This window comes from Monodelphis domestica, chromosome 1 (assembly GCF_027887165.1).
Source record: "Monodelphis domestica isolate mMonDom1 chromosome 1, mMonDom1.pri, whole genome shotgun sequence".
NCBI lineage: Eukaryota > Metazoa > Chordata > Mammalia > Didelphimorphia > Didelphidae > Monodelphis > Monodelphis domestica.
This window is the reverse complement of record NC_077227.1, coordinates 679,399,167-679,424,072: the sequence shown is the minus strand read 5'-3', so window position 1 is coordinate 679,424,072 and position 24,906 is coordinate 679,399,167. Positions and strand designations below refer to the sequence as shown.

Sequence of the window (24,906 nt, the reverse complement as noted above, 5' to 3'; positions counted from 1 at the left end):
GAGGAGTGAGGAGTCAGTCTCTGAGGTGGAGGGTTTGATTCTCAGACTGATGCTCTGCCATAAAGGACAGGCTGCAAAACAGAATCTTCGTGTTCTGCCAGGCAGTTGTTGCTGGGGGCTCAGTAGGTATTAGCGGGGAAGGCTATTAGTTTTGGTAGGGATTGGAGGAAGGAGGGTTTTGGTACCACAATCTGTCAATCTTTTTTACCTTAATTTTATTGCAAAAATATAATATTTAATGAAAACTTGAGGAATAATAGCATTTCAGAGCTAATGCTCCATTGTAGATCATCCATTACAACCCCTATATTGTATAGATATCTGGTCTTAGTCAAAAAAGGGAAATAATTTGCTCAAAGTGATGCCACAAGTTAGTGACAAAATCAAAATTATAAGCAACATCTGTTTTTGTTTTTTTTTAGAATTTCTTCATCTCCCAAATGGGATGTAAAAGAGAAATAGATTGGGAATAATTAAACAGGGGACAACAATTCTATAATTGTCTCTAATAAGTTGTCAAAGGAATAAAACCCCAGAGATCCCCGAACCTTTTTAATATTCTGAACAAAAGCCCCACACAAACTAGCCTCAGAAAACAAGGATCTATGTTCTTTCTATCTAGTCCCCACCATCATCTTCTTTTCCTTCAGTGAAGGAAGTTTCTTGAATCCCCTACTGGGTATTTATTGTGAATCAACTCACGGAATAAAGTGGAGAGGGCAGGACTGGACTGCATTTAAATTGAGATTAAGCCATACAGGTAAGCCCTATGGGAGCAGACAATAGGAAAGATTCACACAATCACAGAATATCAGATTTTGAAGGGATAGCAGATTTTAAGTGGTCAAGTCCATACCTGAACAGGAATCTCTTCCAAATCCTTGAAAAACAATCACCTAATCTCTCCTTGAGGATCATCAGTCAAATGAAAACTGATTGCCTCTCAATACAGATAATTCCTCTTTTGGATAATTTATTGTTAAAGTATTCTCCCATTTTTCATTTCCCCACTGCTTTCCTTTTATGATGCTTGAATTTTCCTCTTTTCAATTTCTGTTCTTTATTCCTACTTCAATTCTCCAAGATCTAGCAGAAAATAACTAACTTCCCTTCTCTATGACATCAATCCAAATACTCAAGGACTTCAATTATGACCCTCTTCCAATGCTTACTGTTCTGCAGAATTCCTATTCTCCGTTCCTTCGCCTCTTTCTTATGTAGCATGGTCTCCAATATTCTCAACTTCATAGTCTCCCCTCCTCTGGATATGTTCCAGATAATCATTGTCTTTCTTTCAATCATTCTTCCTTCCCTACACTCATCTGTAGACATATAAGCTTAGATAGATAGTATGCAAAGAAATACAAACATTTTAATATGCATAGATTTGCATGCACATGAATTATATTATTCATTTACACACCAAATTTTCCTTCTATCCAAATCCTATTTATTTATTTTAAAATATATTAAGTATATACTGTTTCTGATCAATATTTGTTATAATAAAATGACAAATATCACACTATCTAACATGAAGAAGATTACAACTTAATAGTGGTGATATACCATGTGGAAAAATAATTGTAATAGAAAAGAAAGTAAGGTGAGTACAGGGGAAAGTGAAATAAAGGAAAAGAAGAGTCTAGGCAAAGTGTTAAGACAGTATTGATCAGAGAGGGATCTCTTCACCTTGAAAGTTAGAAGAAAGTTTTATGGAGAAGAAGATACCCTACTGTCTATATTTTAGTTCCCAGCTGAAAACCCACCTTCTTCATGAAGCCCTCTCTGAGATCTTCAGCCCATATTAATTCTCCCCATCTGAATTCCTGTATCATTTATCTCTTCTATACAATTGAATACAATCTAAGACTGCTAAGGTCCATTCCAACTCTATGACTATATAACTTTGAAATAATATCTTTACTGGGCTCTCAATACTTCTTTAAAAACAGGGAGAGATAGCAATGCAGTGATCTGGGATAATTCTGAAGGATTTATGATAGTGGGTGCTGTCCACCTCCAGAAAAAGAACTGTTGCACTTGGATGGATGTGGATCAAAGCTATATTTTACTATATACTATATTTTTACTATTTTAATTTAGTACTAATTTAATATTTTACTATTTACTATATACTATATTTTATATCAGTATATTTACAGTTTTATTTGGAGGTTTTGGTTTTTTTATGAGTTTGCTTTTACAGCCATGACCAATATGAAAGTGTGTTTTGCATGATAATACATGAATAGCCCAGATTAAGTTGCTCACCATATCTGAGTGGGTGTTGGGGGGGGGGGAAGGGAGAGAAGAAGATGATTTGGATCTTATAATTTTGGAAAATATATGTTGAAAATTATTATTACATGTAATTGAAAAAATAATTCTGTTTAAGATATTTTTTAAAATAGGGATAGTAAAAATCATTCTGTAGCTTAGTCTTGTAGGGAGCAATTTTTGCAAAAACTGACTGTGAAATCAGGTAGTCACAGAAGCAATATCCCTAAGAAACTCCAAGGGACCTTAAATGCTGAGCAGTTAGAAAGTGGAGAATCAAACATTGGGAAAGGTTTTTGATGCCAAGCCAGTTTGAAGTCTTAGATCCAAGTGAGTAAGGAAGGATCATTTGAATCCATGTCTGGAAATGAGGTCAGAGTTAGATTAAGTAATTATGAATTACAGTTAAAGATTGGGTGGAATCAAAACTATACCCAAATATTTACTCAAGATTTACTACTTTATCGCTAGATTTACTACTTTCATTTTAACACTTCAGTGATCGGTAATTATGGAAACACCATTAATGCATTCATTTCATAACTCCCTTTTAACTAGCAGTTAGTCTAAAGTTCCTACCACTGAAAAAAAATGTATCACTTTGCAGCCTACATGTTGCTAATAATAACTAGCATTCATATGGCTTCACAGTTCCCAAAGTGCTTCCGATATTATCTATTTTGATATTCATAGCAAATTTGGTAGTAATCCTGGGACAATTGGAAAGTAGTTTGGCCAAAATTAGGTATAGACCAATATCTTACACCATTTATTAAGAGAAGATCAAAATTTTTGATACATGATATGGACATAAAGGGAGATATATGCAAATTAGAAGAACAGGGAACATATTAACTCAGTCTTGTAGATAGGAGAGGAATTTATGAATAAAAAGAGGGAGAGCATTATGAGATATAAAGTGGGTAATTTTGACTACATTAAATTAGAAATGGTTTGTACAAATAAAACTAACATATTCAAAATTAGGAGGAAAAAAAATTATGGAGGAAATGTTATAGACAGTAAAGACTATAGTGGGAAGACAAAAGATACCTATATAACATATTTAAGTACAAAAAGAAATTTAGAAAAATTTAAAACAAAAATAAATTGGTTGTGTATTGCTTGACCTAGAAGGCAGCAGAACTATGAATATTGAATAAAAGTGGCTGCAAAGAAGAAAATTCGGGCTTAATGTAAGAAAAAAGTACTAAGAATTAGATCTATGCAAAAGTAGAATGGGCTATCAGCAGAAGACATTAGAAGACTTCTTATCAAGTGCTGTGTAAAAGTAATATTTACTAAGGTATGAACTGTACTAGATGGGTCCTAAGTCATAATCTGTGATTTTTTTTGAAACTAGGATTACTTCCATTCGATGATGAGTACTGTATTAATTCTGACTCTTTTTTCCTTTAATATTTGATTCTTAAGATAACATTACCAATTAATGTTGCTTTGTCTTTCATGTTTGCTGTCTTTTAAAAATTATAGCAATGAAACATTAATGTTGATATCTGATTTCAATAAACATTGCAAATTTGTATTCATAAAAACTGGTCTTTGAATAAATGTTAAACATTTCTCTGATTTATTTCTTGAAATACATTTTATCTCCAGTAGATATGAACAAAGAAAATCAAACAAGTATTTCTGGATTCCTCCTCCTGGGTTTCTCTGAGCTACCAGAAGAACAAATAATTATCTCCTGGTTGTTCCTGTGTGTATACCTGGTCACAATTGTTGGGAACGTTCTCATCTTGCTGGCCATTGGCTTAGATGCTCACCTTCACACTCCCATGTACTTCTTTCTGGCCAACCTCTCCTTTGTGGACATTTGCTTTTCATCAGTCACAATACCGAAGGTACTAGTGAATCACATATTGGAAAGTAAATCTATCTCTTATAAAGAATGTATGACACAGATATATTTCTTTATCACTTTCATAAACATGGATGGATTCCTCCTGGGAGTTATGGCATATGACCGCTATGTGGCCATCTGCCAGCCACTCCACTATACCACTATCATGTGCCCTAGACTTTGCATCATTTTGGTGATGGTATCATGGGTCATCACTCACCTGCATGCCCTCTTACATACACTACTCATGGTTCAACTATCCTTCTGTGCTAACAACATCATCCCCCATTTCTTCTGTGATCCATACCCCATCCTTAAGCTCTCCTGTTCTGACACCTACCTCAATGACTTGATGGTGTTCACTGTGGGTGGAATAGTGTTCATGACTCCATTCACATGCATCACTATTTCCTATGCCTATATCTTCTCCAAGGTACTGAAGATTCCATCTACACGGGGAATACAGAAAGCCCTGTCCACATGTGGCTCCCATCTCACAGTAGTCTCTCTCTTTTATGGTGCTATCATGGGAATCTATCTGCGCCCATCATCCTCCTACTCAGCTCAGGACATGGTTGCCACAGTAATTTTCACCATAGTAACTCCAATGCTTAATCCTTTCATCTATAGTCTAAGGAATCGAGACATAAAGACAGCCCTACAAAAAATAAAAAGAGGGCTTTTTAAAGGTTCTAGAATCCCACAATTTTAGAGGTAAAAGATACCTGATTGAACTTATGATAATTATTCATGCTCCCTAGCCTCCTGCATCCTTTCAGGTCCTATAGGTGGGACTACTTAACCCTAATTGGTAGGCCCCCCACCCCTAGTCTAGCACCCATTCAAAGGAAATATGACTCTGAAATATTTACAGTGTCAACTTCAAGTTCAACTTCAGTGGGGTCAGAGTAATTCTGATAGAATAGACTCTTAAAGGTGGGAGGGAGGTCAGACATCCTCTAATCTAATGCATATCTTAACAGGTGTCCACTAAATCTCCAGCAAGTAGTCATTTCAAACTTAAGTTGAAAACTTATAAGGACAAGGAACTCATTTGTTCCCAAGGCAAAACATTCTACTTTTTGATAAATCAAATTGTTGAGAAAGTTTTCCTCATATTGAATTAAAATCTGCTTCCTTATAATTCCCATGAAATTTTTCTTCCATACTCTGGAACTCCCAGAGTTCCATACTATGGGAAGAAATGAATTAAATTTTATCCTTCTTTTTGACAAACCTTCAATGACCCCAAGACTGCTACTATGATGCTTTTCTATTACCAATCTGGTTCCCCTACTTTAGACTAAGTACTCTTACATACTTCTACCTGGCCTGGTTTCCACAGCTTTTGTCATAGTAGGTAAACTTATAAGGACTTGGTCCAGACTACCATTAATCTTCCAGAAATAGAGCATTTAGAATTCAATACTCTACATGTAATCTAATATGGACAAAGTAGAATTATTTTCCTTATCCTAGACACTATGCTTTGCCCTCTAGCCTGCCTATCAATTTGCTCTATAAAATTCTATCTTGTAGTTTTATCTTATGTTCAGTCATATTTCATTGTCCCACTCTTTGCCATGCCACTTGGGATTTTCTTGGCAAAGATACTGGAGTGGTTCACCATTTCTTTCTCTGGCTCATTTTATATGTAAAGAAACTGAGATAAATAGAGTTAAATGACTTGCCCAGGGTCACACAGCTAGTGTCTATGGCAAGGTATATACTCACAAAAATAAGTCCTCCTGACATAAAATCTAACTATCCTCTATATCACTTAGCTATGCCAGTTTTATCTTAATGCAGCCTTAATTCCATTAATGTTTTTAGTTGCCATGAGATATTATAAAATGATATTGAGACAGCAATTCAGGAAAATTCTGATGGTGTCTTATACAAAACTGTTGTCTTCAGCCCGAATGTGTATCTTTGCAGTTGATTTTAAAACCCCAAATGTTGGGTTTTAAATGAAGTCCTAAGCATAGGATTTAACAATAATTTTGTTCACCACATCACTCCTTTAAGCAAAAAAATCTTTTGTGGATTTGCTTCTCCTAGATATTAAATAAAATACAAATTCTTCACCTGGCATTTGAAGTTCTAAAGAATCTCCTTCAAACCCAACTTCCTACCTTGTTTGCTTCTACTCCTCTGCATTCCTTTTGTATGTGGTACTGGATGATTTTCTCTTCTTCAGTTTCCTCCTACCCTCTGGGTATTCATGCAGGTTTTCCACACATAAGTATTTCTTACTTGTAACAAGATGTTGGGGCTTACCCAGATCTCCTCAGATGGAGTAACCAACTTCAGGAAGAAACATCATATAGCCTCCCTACCCCTCAGGTGAACAGAGTAAGCTTCATTTTTCAAGTTATTATGACTAGGATTGAATTAAACTAGGCTTAAATATTGACTCAGTGATTCATTGTTCTCAGTTCTGTTTGTTAATCAGTGCTGGAGGATGCTCAGTAGGGGAAGTTGACTTTGAGTCTACAGCTTTTTAAATATGCTTTTTTCACATACCTTCCTATGATGTTTGTTCCAATACCTTCAAATTGTCATACACTTGCTACCATGAAAAGGAACTGAGATCCAAGAGCCCAACCTTTATCAGAATTATATTAATCTTGTTATAAAAGTTACCAAAAATGTGCTGCTACTTTGACATACTCATAATAGACTCCTTTTAATTCTTTGTGCTCAGTTTTACCCCCTTAATCAGGATGAAAGTCCAATGAAATTTCTTTTCAACTCTTCAACTGATTGAAGTTCTTTTCAATCCAAGACCATCTTCATTTCTACTTCCTCCATAAAATGTTGCCTTTTCTCTCAGATAAAAATGTTCTTTCATTTCTCAAAAGATCTCAAGCATTTTTCTAAGTTTCTCCTTTCACTCCTGAATAGTATATATTGTTTGGTACTTATCTGTATGCCAAGTGTATTTCCTACAGTGAAATTTCAGCACTTTGAAAGCAGAAGCTGTGAGGTTTGTTTTCTTTTTCATTTATATACTGAGTACCCACAATAGCATCTTATATACAATAAGTGCTTAATGAATATCTATGGAATTTACTTGAATACATAGCAAGTAGTGTGATAGAGACATGAGAGAGAGAGATTTTGCAGGACTTGTGGATCAAGATGCAAGAGAGGATTCCAACTGAATGTCCTCCCTTGGTGGCATTTTGAGCTGACAGGGGGGAGGGGCTTCTGGTCTCTGTGTCTCTGACTGGAAGTACTCTTTTCCTTGGATGTTTGAAGCTGGCTGAAAGGACCCTGGGGGCGCTGACTTGGCTTTTGGACTCTGTGTCTCTGACTGGAAGACACACACTCTCTCCCTGGAGGTTTGAAGCTGGCTGAAAGACTTTCGTGAGGCTGACTTGGCTTTTGGGACTTTGTCTCTGACTCTCTGGCTCTGAACAGTAGAAGTTGACCAGGGGAGAAGATTTTGAGTTGGTGATCTATAAAAGAGTTGAGCTGGCCAGGAGAAAAGGAGAGACTGTGAACTTTGTTTCTATCTGGGTTTAAGCTGAGAGACCTTAATTGATCTTTTTGTGAAGAAGAAAGAAGATCTTGAAAAGCCATTGACTTCCATCTTTCTAACTGTCAAAGAGTCACACTTGTGACTCCCCAAACCCTCAATTTTATCTCATTTAGATTAGGGGAATTCCTCATCCCTCTTACCTGAGTTTCCCATCATGTTATCCCAATAAACCCCTTCATTGAGAAAGCAACTAGAGTATCATTATAGTTCAACTCAGGAGGCAGGGAAGGAGCCAAAGGCTTCAAGGAAGATTGGGGAGGTGAGGGAGGCAAGGGAGTGAGTGAGGGAGGAAGGAGATTAGGAAATAGATTGATCCATCAGTAATCAGTAGGGATCAATGGGCAAACCCCAGGACAAACCCCAGAGTAAACCCCAAAGCAGTCCTCAGTGTACCAGTATCCCTGTGTGGTGGCATCCCTATCCCCCAGTATTCTCTGTTCTATATCCATTACCAATAAACAGTCTCAGGCCCCTGTAACAGCCTCTCCAGTCACAGCCAGCCAGAGAACAACAACTATTGCTAAAGAATCAGGTTCCTCTCAGTTTATCCTTTCTAGTTCAACAAGTAATAAGTTTCCTTCAGCTTATTCTTTATTACAATAGGTGGCTGAATCTGAATTCAAGACTAGGCTTCTTAAAAACAAATCCATACATGCTCTTTCCATCATGTAATATATTTCACAAAAATCTCATGGGAGACTTTTTCAAATGTCATTTGAAGAACATTCATACTGTTCTTTTGGAATTCTTCTAATCCAACAATCTAGCATATCCTGATTTAAAAAAAAGCAAAATAAGATTAATTTGGCATATGTATTCCTTAATGAACCCAGTCTAGCTCATTATAATCATTGCTCCCCTTTCCAATCACTCATCAAAAAGTTCCTTGAATAGTCCATTCTAGCATGGTTTCAATGATGAAAGTCAAATTCACTATACTATCATATTAGAAGTTTCTTAGTGATGAGATTAATTCATCTATAAAATAAAAATATATAGAAGCATGGATCATAAAACAGAATTTTAATAATAGCTTGTTTACAGGAAACACATTTGAAACAGAAAGACACACAGAGTTAAAGTAAGGGGCAAGAAGAGACAAGATTATGTTTAATAGGAAGAAAGAAAGAGCAGGGTCATCAATCATGTTCTCAGACAGAGTAAAGCAAAATTGGATCTAATTAGAAGAAATAAGGAAGGAAAATGCATCTCCAAAAAAGGTGCCATAGCCAATGAAGTAATATCAATATTGTTGACCTGTAAATCAATCAAAGCTACCAAAGTTAAAAGGATCTTTAATCAGAACAGATTATAATCTGGGAACCTGCAAGGGCCAATCTGGGGTTTTCTTGAAATCAAGGCTATTAATACTAAACATATATCCACCAAATGGTATAGTAACCAGATTTTTTTCTTTAAATAATATTTTATTTGATCATTTCCAAGCATTATTCATTACAGACAAAAAGATCATTTTCTTTTCCTCCCCTCCGCCATAGCCAACGCGTGATTCCACTAGGTATCACATGTGTTCTTGATTCAAACCCATTGCCATGTTGTTAGTATTTGCATTAGAATGTTTGTTCAGAGTCTCTCCTCTGACCTGTCCCCTCAACTGCTGTAGTCAGGCAGTTGCTTTTCCTTAGTGTTTCTACTCCCACAGTTTGTCCTCTGCTTATGGATAGAGTAACCAGATTTTTAAATGAGAAGTTAAATGAACTACAGGCAAAAGTAAATACTAAAACTATACTACTGTGAATGTCAACTTTCCCCTTGCAGAATTATATAATCTATCCAAAAAATTAACAAGAAAGAAGTTAAAGAGATGAATGAAATTTTAGAAAAGTTAGATCTAGTTGATATCTGGAGAAAATTGAATGGGGATAGAAAGAATATAATTTCTTCTCAGTGGTATATGGAACCTCTACAAAAATTGATCATGTATTAGGACATAAAAACCTTACAATCAAAGGTATAAACAGAAATAATAAATGCATCCTTTTCAGACCATAATGCAATAACAATGTAATCAATAAGGAGTGATGGAAATACAAATTAAAAATTAATTGGATACTAAGGAATGTAATTCTAAACAACGGGTGAGTCAAAGAACAAATCATAGAATCAACCAAAAATTACATTAAAGACAATGACAACAATGAGAAAATATATCAAACTTTATAGGAGGCAAACAAAGAAATGTTATGAGGAAATTTGTATCTCTAAACACTCATATTGATAAAATAGATACAAATCAAAAAAATGAATTGGACATGCAACTTAAAAAACTAGAAAAAGAACAAATTAAAAATCCCCAATTTAAGGTCAAATTGGAAGTCCTGAATACAAAAGGAGAAAGGTGAAAGTGAGAAAACCATTAATAAATAAGATTGAGTTGGTTTTATGGGCAAAGTGAATGAAAAAATAGAAGATTGGTTAATTTGATTTTAAAAGGGAAAAAAATTAAATTGCCAGTATCTGAAATGAATAGAATGAATTTTCCCCCCTCCAGTGAAGAAGAAATTAAATCAATTATTAGGAGTCTCTTTGCTCAGTCATATGCCAATCAGTCTGACAAATCTAAGGGAAATGGATGAATATATTTACAAAAATATATATCATCAATATTAACAGAAGAGGAAATAAAATGCTTAAATAACCCCATCTCAGAAAATAAATTGAACAAGCCATTGATGAACTCCTTAAGAAAATATCTTCAGAGACAAAAGGATTCACAAGTGAATTCTGCCAAATATTTGAAGAAAAATTAATCTCAATACTAGATTAGCTATTTGGGGAAACTGGCCAAATAAAAGGAGTCCTACAAAAATCCTTTTAGAACATTAATATGGTACTGATACCCAAGCCAGGAAGAGAAAAACAGATAATAAAACTAAAGATCCATTTCCTTAATGAATATTGATGCAAAATTTTTAAATGAAAAACTGGCAAAGAGATTAGAGCAACATACCACAAGGATTATGACCAAGTGGGATTTATACCAATAACATAGAGCTGGCTTAGTATTAGAAAATTTATAACTGTCATTGACCATATCTTTAACAATACCAACAGAACTCATGTGATTATCTTAAAAGATACAGGAAAAAGCTTTTGAAAAAGTACCCATTCTTTTAAAAAACAATTAAAGAGAATAGGAATAAATAGAGCTCTCCTTAAAATGATAGGTTATAAATCTAAAACAACTAAGTATTGTGTGTAATAGGGATAAGCTCAAAGGTTTTCCATTAAGATCAGGAGTGAAATAAGGATCCTCATTACTATCCTAATTATTCAATATTGTACAAGAAATGCTAGCTATAGCTATATAAGAAGAAAAAAGGAGAAGCAATGAGGAAACTAAACAATCATTCTTTGCAGATGATATGGTGGTATTCTTAGAGAATACTAGGCAATTAACTAAAAATCTAGTTGCAGTAATTAAGAACTTTAGCAAAGTTGCAGGTTACAAAATAAACCCATATTAATCATCAGCATCTGTATATACTGCCAACCAAGAACAGCAGCAAGAGATACAGGAACTCCATTTAAAATAACTCTAATTAAAATACCTGAAAGCCTACTTGCAAACTCAAACCCAAGGACACAAATTATTAACAATAGCCCTACTATTGGAAAGAGGCATAAATAGTTCTACTGCTGCTTTATTCATGTGTCTTTGTATCTTTTGTATCTAAATTACTCCACTAATTGACCTCTGTTCTGTTATCAGAAGCAAATTATTTTAGTGATTACTGATTTATAGTATGGTTTATTACCTTATACAGGTTGACCCTCTTCCTTTCCACTTTTAAAAATTATTATCTTCAAAATTCTTACCCTTTTTGTTTCTTGACATGAATTTTGTTATTCTTTTGAGAATTGAATTGGCATAAGAGTGGATAAATAGATAAATTTAATAGTATTGTCATTTTATCATATTGGTTTGACATATTTATGAGAAACATATTTCTTCAATTATTTACGACTCCCTCCTTGCAGAATGTTATAGATTTGTTATAGTAGATTCACATGGTCCCTGCATGAATATTAATAGATACAATACCAAACATATTATCAATTATATAGTTATTTCCATGGGAATGTCCATTTCTAACTTTTTCCACTATTTTAATGATTTTATATATAAGAAGTTGATAACATGTGGATTTATTTATCTTATATACTGCAACTTTTCTAGCTATTAATTATTTCAACTAATCTTAGTTGACTCCATATGTTCTATATACATATCATCATCATATCATTTTCAAAGAGTAATATTGTTTTCTCTTTACCCATCCTTATCTCTTCAATTTATTTTTCTCATCAGTTGTTATAACTAGCATTTCTAACATGTTTAAGTAATAACAGTCATAATGGTTATCCTTGTTTTATGAGATCGCTGGATGTTTAGAGCTTTCCACATGTCATAGACTAAAAGAAGACCACGTAGGAGTTGGGATGAGGAGACAACCAATAATTATTAAAGCATAGTTCTATATATGAATTACATTAATGCATAAAACAAGGATTTAGACAGTAGATTTTTAACCTGGAATAGTTCTGCCTCTGGCTGGACCAAACAGTGCTCCACAAAACCAAGAAAGCTAAAGATAATATTAAAGTCCCATCCTGTCTCTCTCATATATACCCATTCAATTACCTTATTCATAGATCCCATATGTTTGAAACTCCATCCATCCATGAACTGGAATGGAAGGCTCATCTCTTCTCAAGATGTAGCACAGTGCATAGTGAATAATTACATGTGGTTTTGCAATTGAATTGTATATTAATAGGAATACTAGTAATTTTTGTGTTCTTACAAACATAATAAAAACTAATATTCTGTGTAACTCTATATTATATAAATTGTTTAATATCTTTTTTCATATTTGTTTTTCACAGTAACCCTCTGAAATAGTCTGATTACATTATTAGCTTTCTTTTATAAATGAACTATAACAGGACAGTTTGAATATTTTGGGGTAATAAATGCTAGGCAAAAGAGGTCTTTATCAGTAGACCACATACTAGAAAAAATAATAATAATAAAAATTTTAAAATAATAAAAAATAATAAGTAGAAAAAATAAAAATAAACTAGAAGATGAACAATTGAAATTCATACATAGAGGTCATCTATTCAATTGTTTATCCAGAAGAAAATCCCCTCTAAAACATCTCTAAGAGGGGTTCATTCAACCTATATTTGACCACTCAATATTTGACAGTATATTTGATAGTACATCAATGACTAACAAAGTAACCTGTTCTGTTGTTTACCAACTGAGAATAGAAAGGTGGAAAGAACATTCGATTTAAATAAGAGATCTATTCAAATCCCAACTCAACCACTTATTCACAAGTGTCTTCTCAACCTTGTTTTTCTCACTTACAAAATTAGGAGCTGAACATAGTGGTTGTTAAGGTTCCTTCCAATTCTGTCATTCAAGAAACTAAGTCACAGGAAGCTGTGTATTTATTAAAAATCATAGTTTTATTTTCTTTAATGAACAAAATTTTGTTTTCTTTCAAATGAAGCAAATTCACATTAAAAGAATAATCAAACTATCATCTCTGAGTCCCTTCTATCCAACCAGAGTTGAAGACCCATTTCTATTTCTTCTTTCTGATCATGTACCTCACTAAGTTCCTGGGGAACCTGCTCTTCATTCTCTTCATCCTTGTGGATTCCAACTTACAAACCCCTATGTATCTACTCCTCAGTAATCTGTCTTTCTCTGATATGTGCTTCTCTTCTATGACCATTCCAAAATTGCTAGTAAACATGAAGAGCCCAAAGCCAGACATCCCTTACACTGACTGCCTGGCCCAATTATTCTTCTTCCTCTTATTTGCAAATGTGGAGAGCTTCCTGCTAGAGCCCATTGCCTATGACCACTATGTCACAGTCATGATAAGCCCTAAACTATGTAGGTCCTTCTGGCATTATTTTAGGTCCTGACTTAGTACATATCCTTCATGCTTACTATACAAGTCTTCCAGGTAGCCTTTTATAATAACAACATAACCCCTCCCTTTTTATCCCATGACATATATGCCCTATTGAAACTAGATTTTTTAGATATCCACATCAATAAGCTCCATAATCAAGGATAAAGTCATGTTAATCCTGTATATTATCACTGTATATTGAAACTTGTATATTGGAAACACCAATGATAAATGTCTTTCTATATAGCCTAAGGAATTAAAGAGGCCTTCAAGAAGCTCAGGGTAAGAAGAAAAATTCCCTTTTCTCAGGAACTTTGTGCCTGGGCCTTATAGCACAATTCTTTAAAATTGATGTGAGAATTTTGTTGTTATTTAGACATTTCAATACTATTTCAACACTATTCAACTTTTTGTTAGCCAATTTGCAGTTTTCTTGGCAGAGATACTGAAATGGTTTGTTATTTTCAGCTCTAGTTAATTTTACAGATATAGAAATTGAGTCAAATAGCTTATCTATTCTCACATGATTTTAACATTTCTTATTTTATCTCATTTGGGGATTATTATTTGTTGGCTTTCAAAATTTTTCAATGTATAGTCAATTCTCTAAATTTCTTTTTCTATGATATTAAAGTATATTTGTAGGGATACATTTTTTTCTCTTAGGACTGCTTTACATACATTCCAGAAGTTTTAATTTATTTTATGGTCATTATTTTCTTTTATGTAATTATTATCCTATGATTTGTTCTTTGACTCATTCACTATTTAGGATTTCATAGTTGTATTAATATATTAGGTTTTTTCTTTACATCCCCTGAACTAATTCCCCAAATTAGAATAAACTTTTATACTATGAAATGGATGGTTTTACTATTTCTGTTTTGTTCTTGTTGTTGTTGTTCACAATATCTGGACCTTGAAATATATTCAGTTTTTATAAAAGTTGCATGTGGTCCTAAGAAATAATATGTTTTTTAGAAGTCCTATTTAAAAGATTCAAAGGTCTTTTAGCTCTGGTTTTTCCAGCAATTAGTTTGGTTATCATGTAAAATCTCCATTTCCCTTTATCTCCTACAAATTAGTTATAATTTTTTTGGTAACTTTTTCTAAGAAGCATTTCCCCCCTAATTTTCTTTGCTCTATTGTCTTTACTTTTTGTTCATTTTAGACTTTTATTATTTGAATTGTGGCCCTATAATTTAGTTTGTCTCTAATTTCTATATTACTCATGGAATTAAATCTTCTGTGGTAAGTGTCTCTGGTTTTCCCCAAGAATTTACCTTGGGTCATTTTTTATATCCTGATTCATTAGACAATAAAGGCTAAAGATAGTTATGAAGGCTACAATATAGAAATATAGAATATAGAATTTATTTTATCTTACTTTGGAGAAGAATGTGATTGAGATTAATATAGGGTGAGATTAAAATATTATTGGATACCATTACAACCAGGAGGTGGGAAGAATAAGAGGGAAAGGCTTTTCTATATCCCTGGGAAAATTTAATATGTAAGATAATATCAATAATGTGAGCATATGAGAATGTAGTGAATGTGAGAGGACATAATAGTATATGGATATAGAGTATATTTATGACATCTCTATAGGAGAAGTGCAATACAAAGACATCATTTACAAAGAGAATATAGAAATAGGATTAGATCATACTTGTGTAGGACTTTTATGGGAAGAAAGGATTTTACAGTCATAATATAATATCATCCTCACTTAAACCACACAGGGGGTAGTCAGGACAAATATTATTATCCTAATTTTATACATAAGGAAACAGACTCAGAAAATTTAAGTGATTTACTTACAGCAATAGACCTAGTAAGTGGTATATCTGACTTTTTGCCTCCCTTTTAAAGTTCTGGCTGGTGAAATAACATTTGCTCTCCCCATTTATAAAAGGTGACCTATAATCTTACTTCACTGAAACGATATTATGCAGTTGGAGTTGGAATGGCAAGGAAGAAAGAGAAGAAAAAGGAGGTACACCAACACCACTTCTTTCCTAATAATTTTCTATAGCTCAAAGAGCAAAAAAAGAAAAAGGAGAAGGATCTATATATTCAAAAATATTCATAGTAGAAGAAGAAATAGAATTCTTAAATAATCCCATATCAGAAAAAGAAATGGAACAGGCCATCAAAGAACTCCCTAAGAAAAAATCCCCAGGGCCTGATGGATTCACAAGTGAATTCTATCAAACATTCAAAGAACATCTAATCCCAATACTATACAAACTATTTGACATAATAAGCAAAAAAGGAGTCCTTCCAAAATCTTTCTATGACACAAATATGGTACTGATTCCAAAGCTAGGCAGGTCCAAAATGGAGAAAGAAAACTACAGACCAATTTCCTTAATGAACATAGATGCAAAAATCTTAAATAGGATACTAGCAAAAAGACTCCAGCAAGTCATCACAAGGGTTATCCACTACGATCAGGTGGCATTTATACTAGGAATGCAAGGATGGTTCAATATCATAAAAACCATTCACATAATTGACCATATCAACAAGCAAACCAATAAAAATCACATGAATATCTCAATAGATGCAGAAAAAGCCTTGACAAAATACAACACTCATTCCTATTGAAAACACTAGAAAGCATAGGAATAGAAGGGTCTTCCCTAAAAATAATAAACAGTATCTATCTAAAACCATCAGCAAACATCATATGCAATGGGGATAAACTAGATACATTCCCAATAAGAACAGGAGTGAAACAAGGATGCTCATTATCACCTCTATTATTTAACATTGTACTAGAAACACTAGCAGTAGTAATTAGAGAAGAAAAAAGAAATTGAAGGTATTAAAATTGTCAATGAAGACACCAAGCTATCACTCTTTGTAGATGATATGATGGTCTACTTAATGAATCCTAGAAAATCAACTAAAAAGCTAGTGGAAATAATCAATAACTTTAGCAAAGTTGCAGGATACAAAATAAACCCCACATAAGTCATCAGCATTTCTATATATTTCCACCACATCTCAGCATCAAGAACTAGAAAGGGAAATTCCATTCAAAATCACCTTAGACAATATAAAATACTTAGGAATCTATCTGCCAAGACAAACACAAGAACTATATGAACACAACTATAAAACACTTTCCACACAACTAAAACTAGATCTGAGCAATTGTAAAAACATTAACTGCTCATGGGTAAAATGAGCTAACATAATAAAATTGAAAATCCTACCCAAACTTATCTATCTATTTAGTGCCATACCCACTGAACTTCCAAAAAAATTTTTTTACTGAATTAGAATAAACCATAACAAAGTTCATTTGGAAGAACAAAAGATCAAGGATATCCAGGAAAATAATGAAAAAAATGCAAAGGAAGGTGGCCTTGCAGTACCAGATCTCAAACTATACTATAAAGCAGCGGTCACCAAAACAATCTGGTACTGGCTAAGAGACAGAAAGGAGGATCAGTGGAATAGACTGGGGGCAAGCAACCTCAGCAAGACAGTATATGACAAACCCAAAGATCCCAGCTTTTGGGACAAAAATCCACTATTTCATAAAAACTGCTGGGAAAATTGGAGGACAATGTGGGAAAGATTAGGTTTAGATCAACACCTCACACCCTACACCAAGATAAATTCAAAATGGGTGAATGACTTGAACATAAAGAAGGAAACTATAAGAAAATTAGGCGAACACAGAATAGTATACATGTCAGACCTTTGGGAAGGGAAAGACTTCAAAACCAAGCAAGACTTAAAAAGAGTTACAAAACACAAAATAAATAATCTGGAATACATCAAATTAAAAAGTTTTTGTACAAACAAAACCAATGTAACCAAAATCAGAAGGGTAGCAACAAATTGGGAAACAATCTTCATAAAAACTTCTGACAAAGGTTTAATTACTCAAATTTACAAAGAACTAAATCAATTGTACAAAAAATCAAGCCATTCTCCAATTGATAAATGGGCAAGGGACATGAAAAGACAGTTCTCAGCCAAAGAAATCAAAACTATTAATAACCACATGAAAAAGTGCTCTACATCTCTTATAATCAGAGAGATGCAAATAAAAACAACTCTGAGGTATCACCTCACACCTAGCAGATTGGCCAACATGACAGCAGAGGAAAGCAGTGAATGCTGGAGGGGATGTGGCAAAGTGGGGACACTAATTTATTGCTGGTGGATTTGTGAATTGATCCAGCCATTCTGGAGGGCAATTTGAACTATGCCCAAAGGGTGATAAAAGACTGTCTGCCCGTTGATCCAGCCATAGCACTGCTGGGTTTGTACCCCAAAGAGATAATAAGGAAAAAGACTCGTACAAGAATATTCATAGCTGCGTTCTTTGTGGTGGCCAAAAATTGGAAAACAAGGGGATGCCCATCAATTGGGGAATGGCTGAATAAATTGTGGTATATGTTGGTGATGGAATACTATTGTGCTAAAAGAAATAATAAAGTAGAGGAATTCCATGGAGACTGGAACAACCTCCAGGAAGTGATGCAGAGCGAAAGGAGCAGAACCAGGAAAACATTGTACACAGAGACTGATACACTGTGGTACAATCGAAGGTAATGGACTTCTCCATTAGTGTCAATGCAATGTCCCTGAACAATCAGCAAGGATCTAAAAAATACTATCCACAAGCAGAGGATAAACTGTGGGAGTAAAAACATGGATGAAAAGGAACTGCTTGACTACACGGGTTGAGGGGATATGACTGAGGAGAGACTCTAAATGAACACTCTAATGCAAATACCAACAACAGGGAAATGGGTTCGAGTCAAGAACACATGTGATAACCAGTGGAATCGTGCGTTGGCTATGGGAGAGGGAAAGGTGGTGGGAGGGGGGGCGGGGAGGAAAAGAAAATGATCTTTGTTTCCAGTGAATAATGTTTGGAAATGACCAAATAAAATAATGTTTAAAATAAAAAAAATCATTGAAGAAATATTGAAAAAAAAAAGTAAATGGATTGAATGTTGGGGTCAGGAACCTTTGTATCCTACCTCTTCTTGGCTGACACAGTGTGTCACTGATTGTAAGCTATATATTTTTTATTTTTAAAACATTTTTATTATTGATTTTCCTTGAATGTGCAATATAGTAGTTCAGTTTTATTTTTTTTTCTCCTTTTTTGTATCTGAAGCACATCACCAATAGAGATTTTCTTTAACTTTTTTTTTGATTTAGCAGTAATAGAAGTTTAAAATACATTTACCCTAAAGTCAATGCACATCCCAAATGCTTTAGACTATAAAAATGATGCCATTGATTGTTTAAAAAATTATGATATTTTGCTTAATTATTCTGTCTGATTTCAAGAGAAGGGAATACAAAAAGATCCACTACACAGTGCCAAATAAGCTCAAAGCTACCTGCATAATGCTTATAGTGTACAAGGTCAAAGAGACCAGCCAATCCCAGTGGGATCGATGAAATTTTGAGCCAAGTCAAGAGAATTTGAACTTGTTTGGGGTTTGAGGTTGGGGCTGTTTTGACATGTCAAAGGCAGGTCTTCCTTGTCCCACATTCTACCATGTATCTCACTTTGGCTGCCTTCCTGGTTCTAATAATCTAGTCCCTTTTCTGGATATCATAATATGGCAAACTTTCTGTAGTCTTGGCTACTGATTGGGTAAGTGTGTAATTGCCTAAATTATCTTAATTGGGCACTGATTCAAGGACCTGCTATTGTTTTTCCTTTACTTAATTTTTTTTAGACTTAAGACTTTGATATTTATATTTCATTCCACATTTTATTTTTTCTATTTTATTTGGATTTTTGATGTTTTTGGTTTCTTTTGCCAATTGATTCATATACCTCATAACTCAGCCATATATCCCTGAGGGATCCATGTGTTTTTTATTATTCTCCTCAGGGGTGATGTTATTCTTTGAATTTGATTTGAATCTGAGCAATTTTAAGATAAGAAATAAGAAACTATCCCCCACAATCCAGAAGGCAAACCTGTTTGGCAAAGTCACTGTGAAGATGCCTGCAGAGACCACATGCTGTATCAGAAGAGTCAGAATGAATTTTGGGAGGTGATAATTTGAACTATGGGGGTCTTGTAATTATTTGTTTTGAATGTATAATCTTCTGCCAAGGTGAACTGTCACCAAATTGATTTTTTGTCAACCTAGTAATTATTGGTTTTGTTCTCTTTTCTTTTTATCCACAAATTATTACAATTTATAAGTTAGTTATGTTTCCATGATCCTTTTGGGGAGTCTGGTCTCCCAATGGGATCATAGAAGGAGATGTATAGTTAGAAAATCTTGAACTCCTAAAACTACATTGCCCAGAATGATTTTACCTTTGTGCACATTTGTGTCTTCACAAATTTATTTATAAGTTCTGTAGTTGTTCCCTATCACTCTATTCTCTTGAGGCAGGATTGGATTTAGGTAGTTCTTTTACTTTAGTTAGTATTAATAAAACTTTTAAAATATAATACTTAGTTATGGAATATTAATTTTAATCTTTACACATAGTCATCTATTCTATTAAACACAGAAAACTTGACACTTAAAATACCTTTTCTCATAGAAATGGAGATATATATGTATGTATGTATGTATGTATGTATGTATATAATTATCATGATTAGGGTGGAACTGCCAAGTTTCTGAGCCTTCTTGATGAAAAGGACCAATGTAATAGCAAGCAGTATCAACTTATTAATAAATCTGACTTTCAATTTCTGTTCTGTAGATTACCAAATTTCATATGAAATAGAAATTAAAGATAGAAATATGTTGAGGATCAGTTGAGATATAATGTCAAAGTAAGTCAGCATATATTTTATAATTTATTTTCATATTTCTTATTCTCAAGCATAGGGTCCAACTAGATATTTTAGGAAGCTCATACTCCAAATAATTCTAGTTAATAGGGCTGTAACTAAAACAGAGTAATCAGAGCTATGTAATAAGAAATCTGATATCCTAAAAACTACATTTCCCGAAAGCCCATTGACTTCCTATTTTTTATGTACTTCTTATAGACAGGGGATTAATTCCGTGGGCTCTGGCTCTGGATCTTTTTTTTTTTGGCTTCCTGTCTTGACAGTAGTAAGCAGGGATTTTGAACAGGTTGATTATCCATGAGCACATGGTTGGATTTATTTTGTTACCTTTTTATTCCTTTATTTCTAATGATCATAAAATAAACCTCTTAAAATATAATATTTGTATTATGGAGATTAATTTTGACTTTTAAAATTTGGTGACCAGAAGTTGGAGAAAAGAATTCTCAATTTTTTTATGATAGCCCTGATTAATTTTTTCAGACATGTTTCTCCTGCCATTGCTTTTTGCTCTTCACCCCCCACCCACACTTAAAAACTCTGAGAGAATATCGAAATCTCTCTTCAGAGCTGCTGCCTTAATTCTGACATCCCTACTTTTTGCTGTTCCCCCACCATACCAGCCTGGCTTTTTTAGTTTGAGGGACTTGGAGGAGAAGGGATAAGCTGTTTCTCTCAAACATCTGCTTGAGCCAGCATTCCTTGCTGCTGCTTCTCTTAGGAGCTGATGCCAATTCCATCTGCTCCTGATCATGATTGCTCCTGATGCTAACTTCCAGCAGCCTGCTTCTGTTCCTGATACTGCTTGCTCCTGCTCTGACCTTCCCCAGGGTCCCAGCCCTGGCTGCTATAGCTGGTACAGTTATGCTGCTGGAAGTTGCCGCCATATCTTTCGATCTCACAATCTGAGTGTCCTTGGAGCCAATCTCCAGGAAGCTGGTAAAAACCGGGGTGTGTTTTCCTTGGGCAAAAATTAGCCTACTAACTCCCTGTCCACATGGCAGGGGAAGCAAGGTACTCCCAATTGTTTTACCTCTAGGGGAAGGGGAAGGAAGTTTACTCTTCCAAATAGGAAGTAAAATTGCAAGCACGGCACACTCTATGAAAGAGCAGTACCTTGCCTATTTCAAACAGCTTCCAGTTTTATGATGTTTTTTTTTTCCTTCCTAACATTCTTGGGTGCATTAGTCCTTTTAATTATCTTGTCTGAGATTCAGGGGAGAAATTCTCCCTATCACTCCTTGCCATTTGGGCCTGCCTAGTCTCTAAGATACATCCAATTTGGTATTCTCCACACCATATTCAGTGAGGAATTCTCCCTCACTGTGACAAAAGGAATCTAAACAGATAGAGATGGAACTTTAAAGATATTGGAGGTGAAATTTTTAAACCTTTTCAGACTTTATTGTTTTATGAAAGTCTCTATATCTCATTGTATTTTGCCAATTGTATGCTTTAAGATTTTATTTTGTTGTTTTAACTTCATATATTAATCTGATCAATACTATTCTGTTACACTGAATCATTTTAATCTACTGTGTTTTAGCTATTAGATATATTCTGTTAGCTTTCCCCTATAACTATACTAAACAAAATATTGTATAAGACCATAAAAACAGCTTTTTCTACCATTTTGCCTTTGTTAATTGTCACATTGTTAACAACTTTTAGAAAATTTAATGAGCTGAGTATCTCAAATTGATTTTAAGGGGTCTTCAGACAAGACTTTTAGATTTTTTTGATAGCTCTAACTGATCATATTGGGTGACTCTGAATTATTTGTAAAAAGAGGTAAAGGGTTCATTTTAGTAGTTGAAGTGAAGTGCAATTATATCTCTACCTCTGCATTTGTAAAAATGTAAATGGATGGGACATACCACAATCTCATAACAGAGGAGTTGGGAAGTTGTTCCTAGGGCGTGATAGCCCTAGATGTATATAATTGAAAATATGTTACCCTAAAAAAAGAACTATATATATATATGTATATATATATATATATATATCCCAAGAGCCCACTGGCTTCCTGTAATTACATACTTCCTTTAGAAAGAGGATTAAGTAAGTGGGTGATGAGACTCTGCCTCCTCTTTGGCATGATGCAGCAACCATGGTAGTGTTGTAAGGTGGGGATTTTGAAATTGCTAATCAGCCATGGGCACATGATTTTTATTTTGTATACTCTTTATTCCTAGATATTTAATGATCATTTAATAAAACTCCCAAATTATATTTATATTATTTGAAATTTAATTTTAATTTTTACAGATGGCTCCTAAGAGGAAGCATCTTCCATTTGTAACTCTTCAGCTTACTCTACCCTTCCAACAGAATGATCTAGATTCTTGGTGATGTTTTTTAGACCCAACATCAACAGTACAGAGGTTTGTGGCTTTTCTAGACTCTTCTGCCACATTTTTGTAATGATGGCAGTAATAGATTAAAAAAAATATCTCAGCCAAGATTGAAAGATTGCTACACCTGGAAAACTTGTGACAAGTATCCATTAGCTTCTAAGGTTTTTTTTTTAAATGTCACACAGCAACTCATGTGAAATATGAGAGTTTGTTTGTTTACTATTGTAATTAAATGGACTATTATAACTTTGAGGATTTTGGTACTTTTTGAATGTGCATTATCTGTTGTACTATTGTTCTTTATTAAAAAAAAACTGTAAATTTGTGAAAAACATTTGCAGTCAAACAGTGCATCCTGGCCAAGTTTGAAAAGGAAATGGAATTCATTTTTGGGTAAGAAACCTTTGTATTCTACCTTTTCCTAGCTGACACTGTGTCACTGATTGTAAGCTATATATTTTTTATTTTTAAAACTTTTTATTATTGTTTTTCCTTGCATTTGCAATATAATAGTTCAATTTTATTTTTCTCTCCTTTTTGTATTTGAATCACATGTCACCAGTATTGAGATTTTCTTTAACTTTTTTAAATTTTGTAGTAATATAAGTTTAAAATACATTTTCCTATTGTCAAAGCATACCCAAAAAGTTTTAGACTATAAAAATGATGTCGCTGATTTTTAAAAAAATATTATGGGACTTTGCTTCATGATTCTGTCTGAATCCAAGAGAAGGGAATACAAAAAGAGCCACTGTACAATGATAAAGAAGCTCAAAGCTACCTGCATAATGCTTATAGAGGACAAGGTCAAAGAGACCAACCAATCTCAGTGGGATTGATGTAATTTTGAGCCAGATACAAGAGGACTTGAATTTGTTTGGGGTTCAAGGTTGTGACTGTTTTGAAATATGTCAAAGGCAGGTCTTCCTTGTCCCACATTCTACCAAGCATCTCAAATTTTTTGGCCCCTAACTGACTCCCATAAATCTAGTTCATTTTTCTGTCTTTTATAGTGTGGCAAACTTTCTGTATTTCTGGCTACTGGTTGGGTAAGAGCATAATTACATAAATCATTAATTGGGCCCTGATTCAAGGACCTGTTATAAGTTTATTTTGCCTTTACTTAATTTTTTTTTATACATAAGGCTTTGATATTTTATATTCATTTGAGAAGTTATCTTTTTTCTTTTATTTGGATTTTTTGATGTTTTTTATTACTCTTGCTAATTGACTCATATACCTCATAACTCAGCAATGCATCCCTAAGTGATTTCTGTGTTTTTCGAAATCCTCTTCAGGGGGGAATGTATTATTATTCTAAATGCAAAGTTTAAATTCTTTTTGAGAGTAATTTTAGGATAAGAAAAATACTACCTCTCCAAATACAGAAAGTGAACTGTTTGGAGAAAGCACTGTGACAATGCCTGCAGAGACCACACAATGTCCCAGAAGATGTATAGTGAACTTTGGGATGTGGTGATTTGAACTGTGTGGGGTTGAATGCATTTGTTTTTGTATGTATACTCATATGCCAAAGGGGAATACTCCCAACTGGCTTTTTGTCAATGAGCCTAGCAATCATGGTTTTGTTCTTTTCCATTTTATCACCAAATTATTATAATTTAAACATTGATCATGTTAAATGATCAATTGGGGCGACTAGTCCCCCAAAATGATCATTAGGGGAGAATGTATACTTGAAAATCAATTACCCTAAAAACTACATTTCCAGGGACCCCACTGACTTCCTAACATTATGTATTTCCTATAGATAGAGGATAAATTCAGAGGGAGTTCCTGCTCTGGCTCTTTTTTTTTTGGCTTCCTGTCTCAATGGAGGTAAGTGGGGATTTTGAACAGGTTGATTAGCTATGGGCATGTGGTTGGATTTTGTTACCTTTTTATTCCTTCACTTCTAATGATCATTAATAAATCTCTTAAAATATAATATCTTATTATTGCACATTAATTCTAATTTTTACAGACCTCTGTCCTTGGATGCCAGAACTAGGAGGACATTGGCTTGATTTGTGCTCCAACAAATGAAATTAGCACTAAGAAAAAATAATTAGTTAAATTT

The 24,906-nt window shown here is 34.0% G+C and overlaps 1 protein-coding gene across 1 annotated transcript; it reads left to right on the top strand.

Annotated features, from left to right (window-relative positions):
* Positions 1-3,905: 3,905 nt before the first annotated feature.
* On the top strand, positions 3,906-12,456 carry LOC103094093 (olfactory receptor 1361-like). The gene is made up of 2 exons (XM_007477415.2): positions 3,906-4,811; positions 12,358-12,456. Exons 1-2 carry the CDS (start codon positions 3,906-3,908, stop codon positions 12,454-12,456), a joined length of 1,005 nt encoding a protein of 334 aa, XP_007477477.2.
* Positions 12,457-24,906: the final 12,450 nt, after the last annotated feature.

What these genes read in the sequence shown, in the direction of transcription:
- LOC103094093 (XM_007477415.2), top strand. Translation starts at nt 3,906, where the DNA reads ATGAACAAAGAAAATCAAACAAGTATTTCTGGATTCCTCCTCCTGGGT. An exon ending in TAAAGACAGCCCTACAAAAA is followed by an intron (nt 4,812 to 12,357) that starts ATAAAAAGAGGG and finishes CCATTCAATTAC; the next exon opens with CTTATTCATAGATCCCATAT.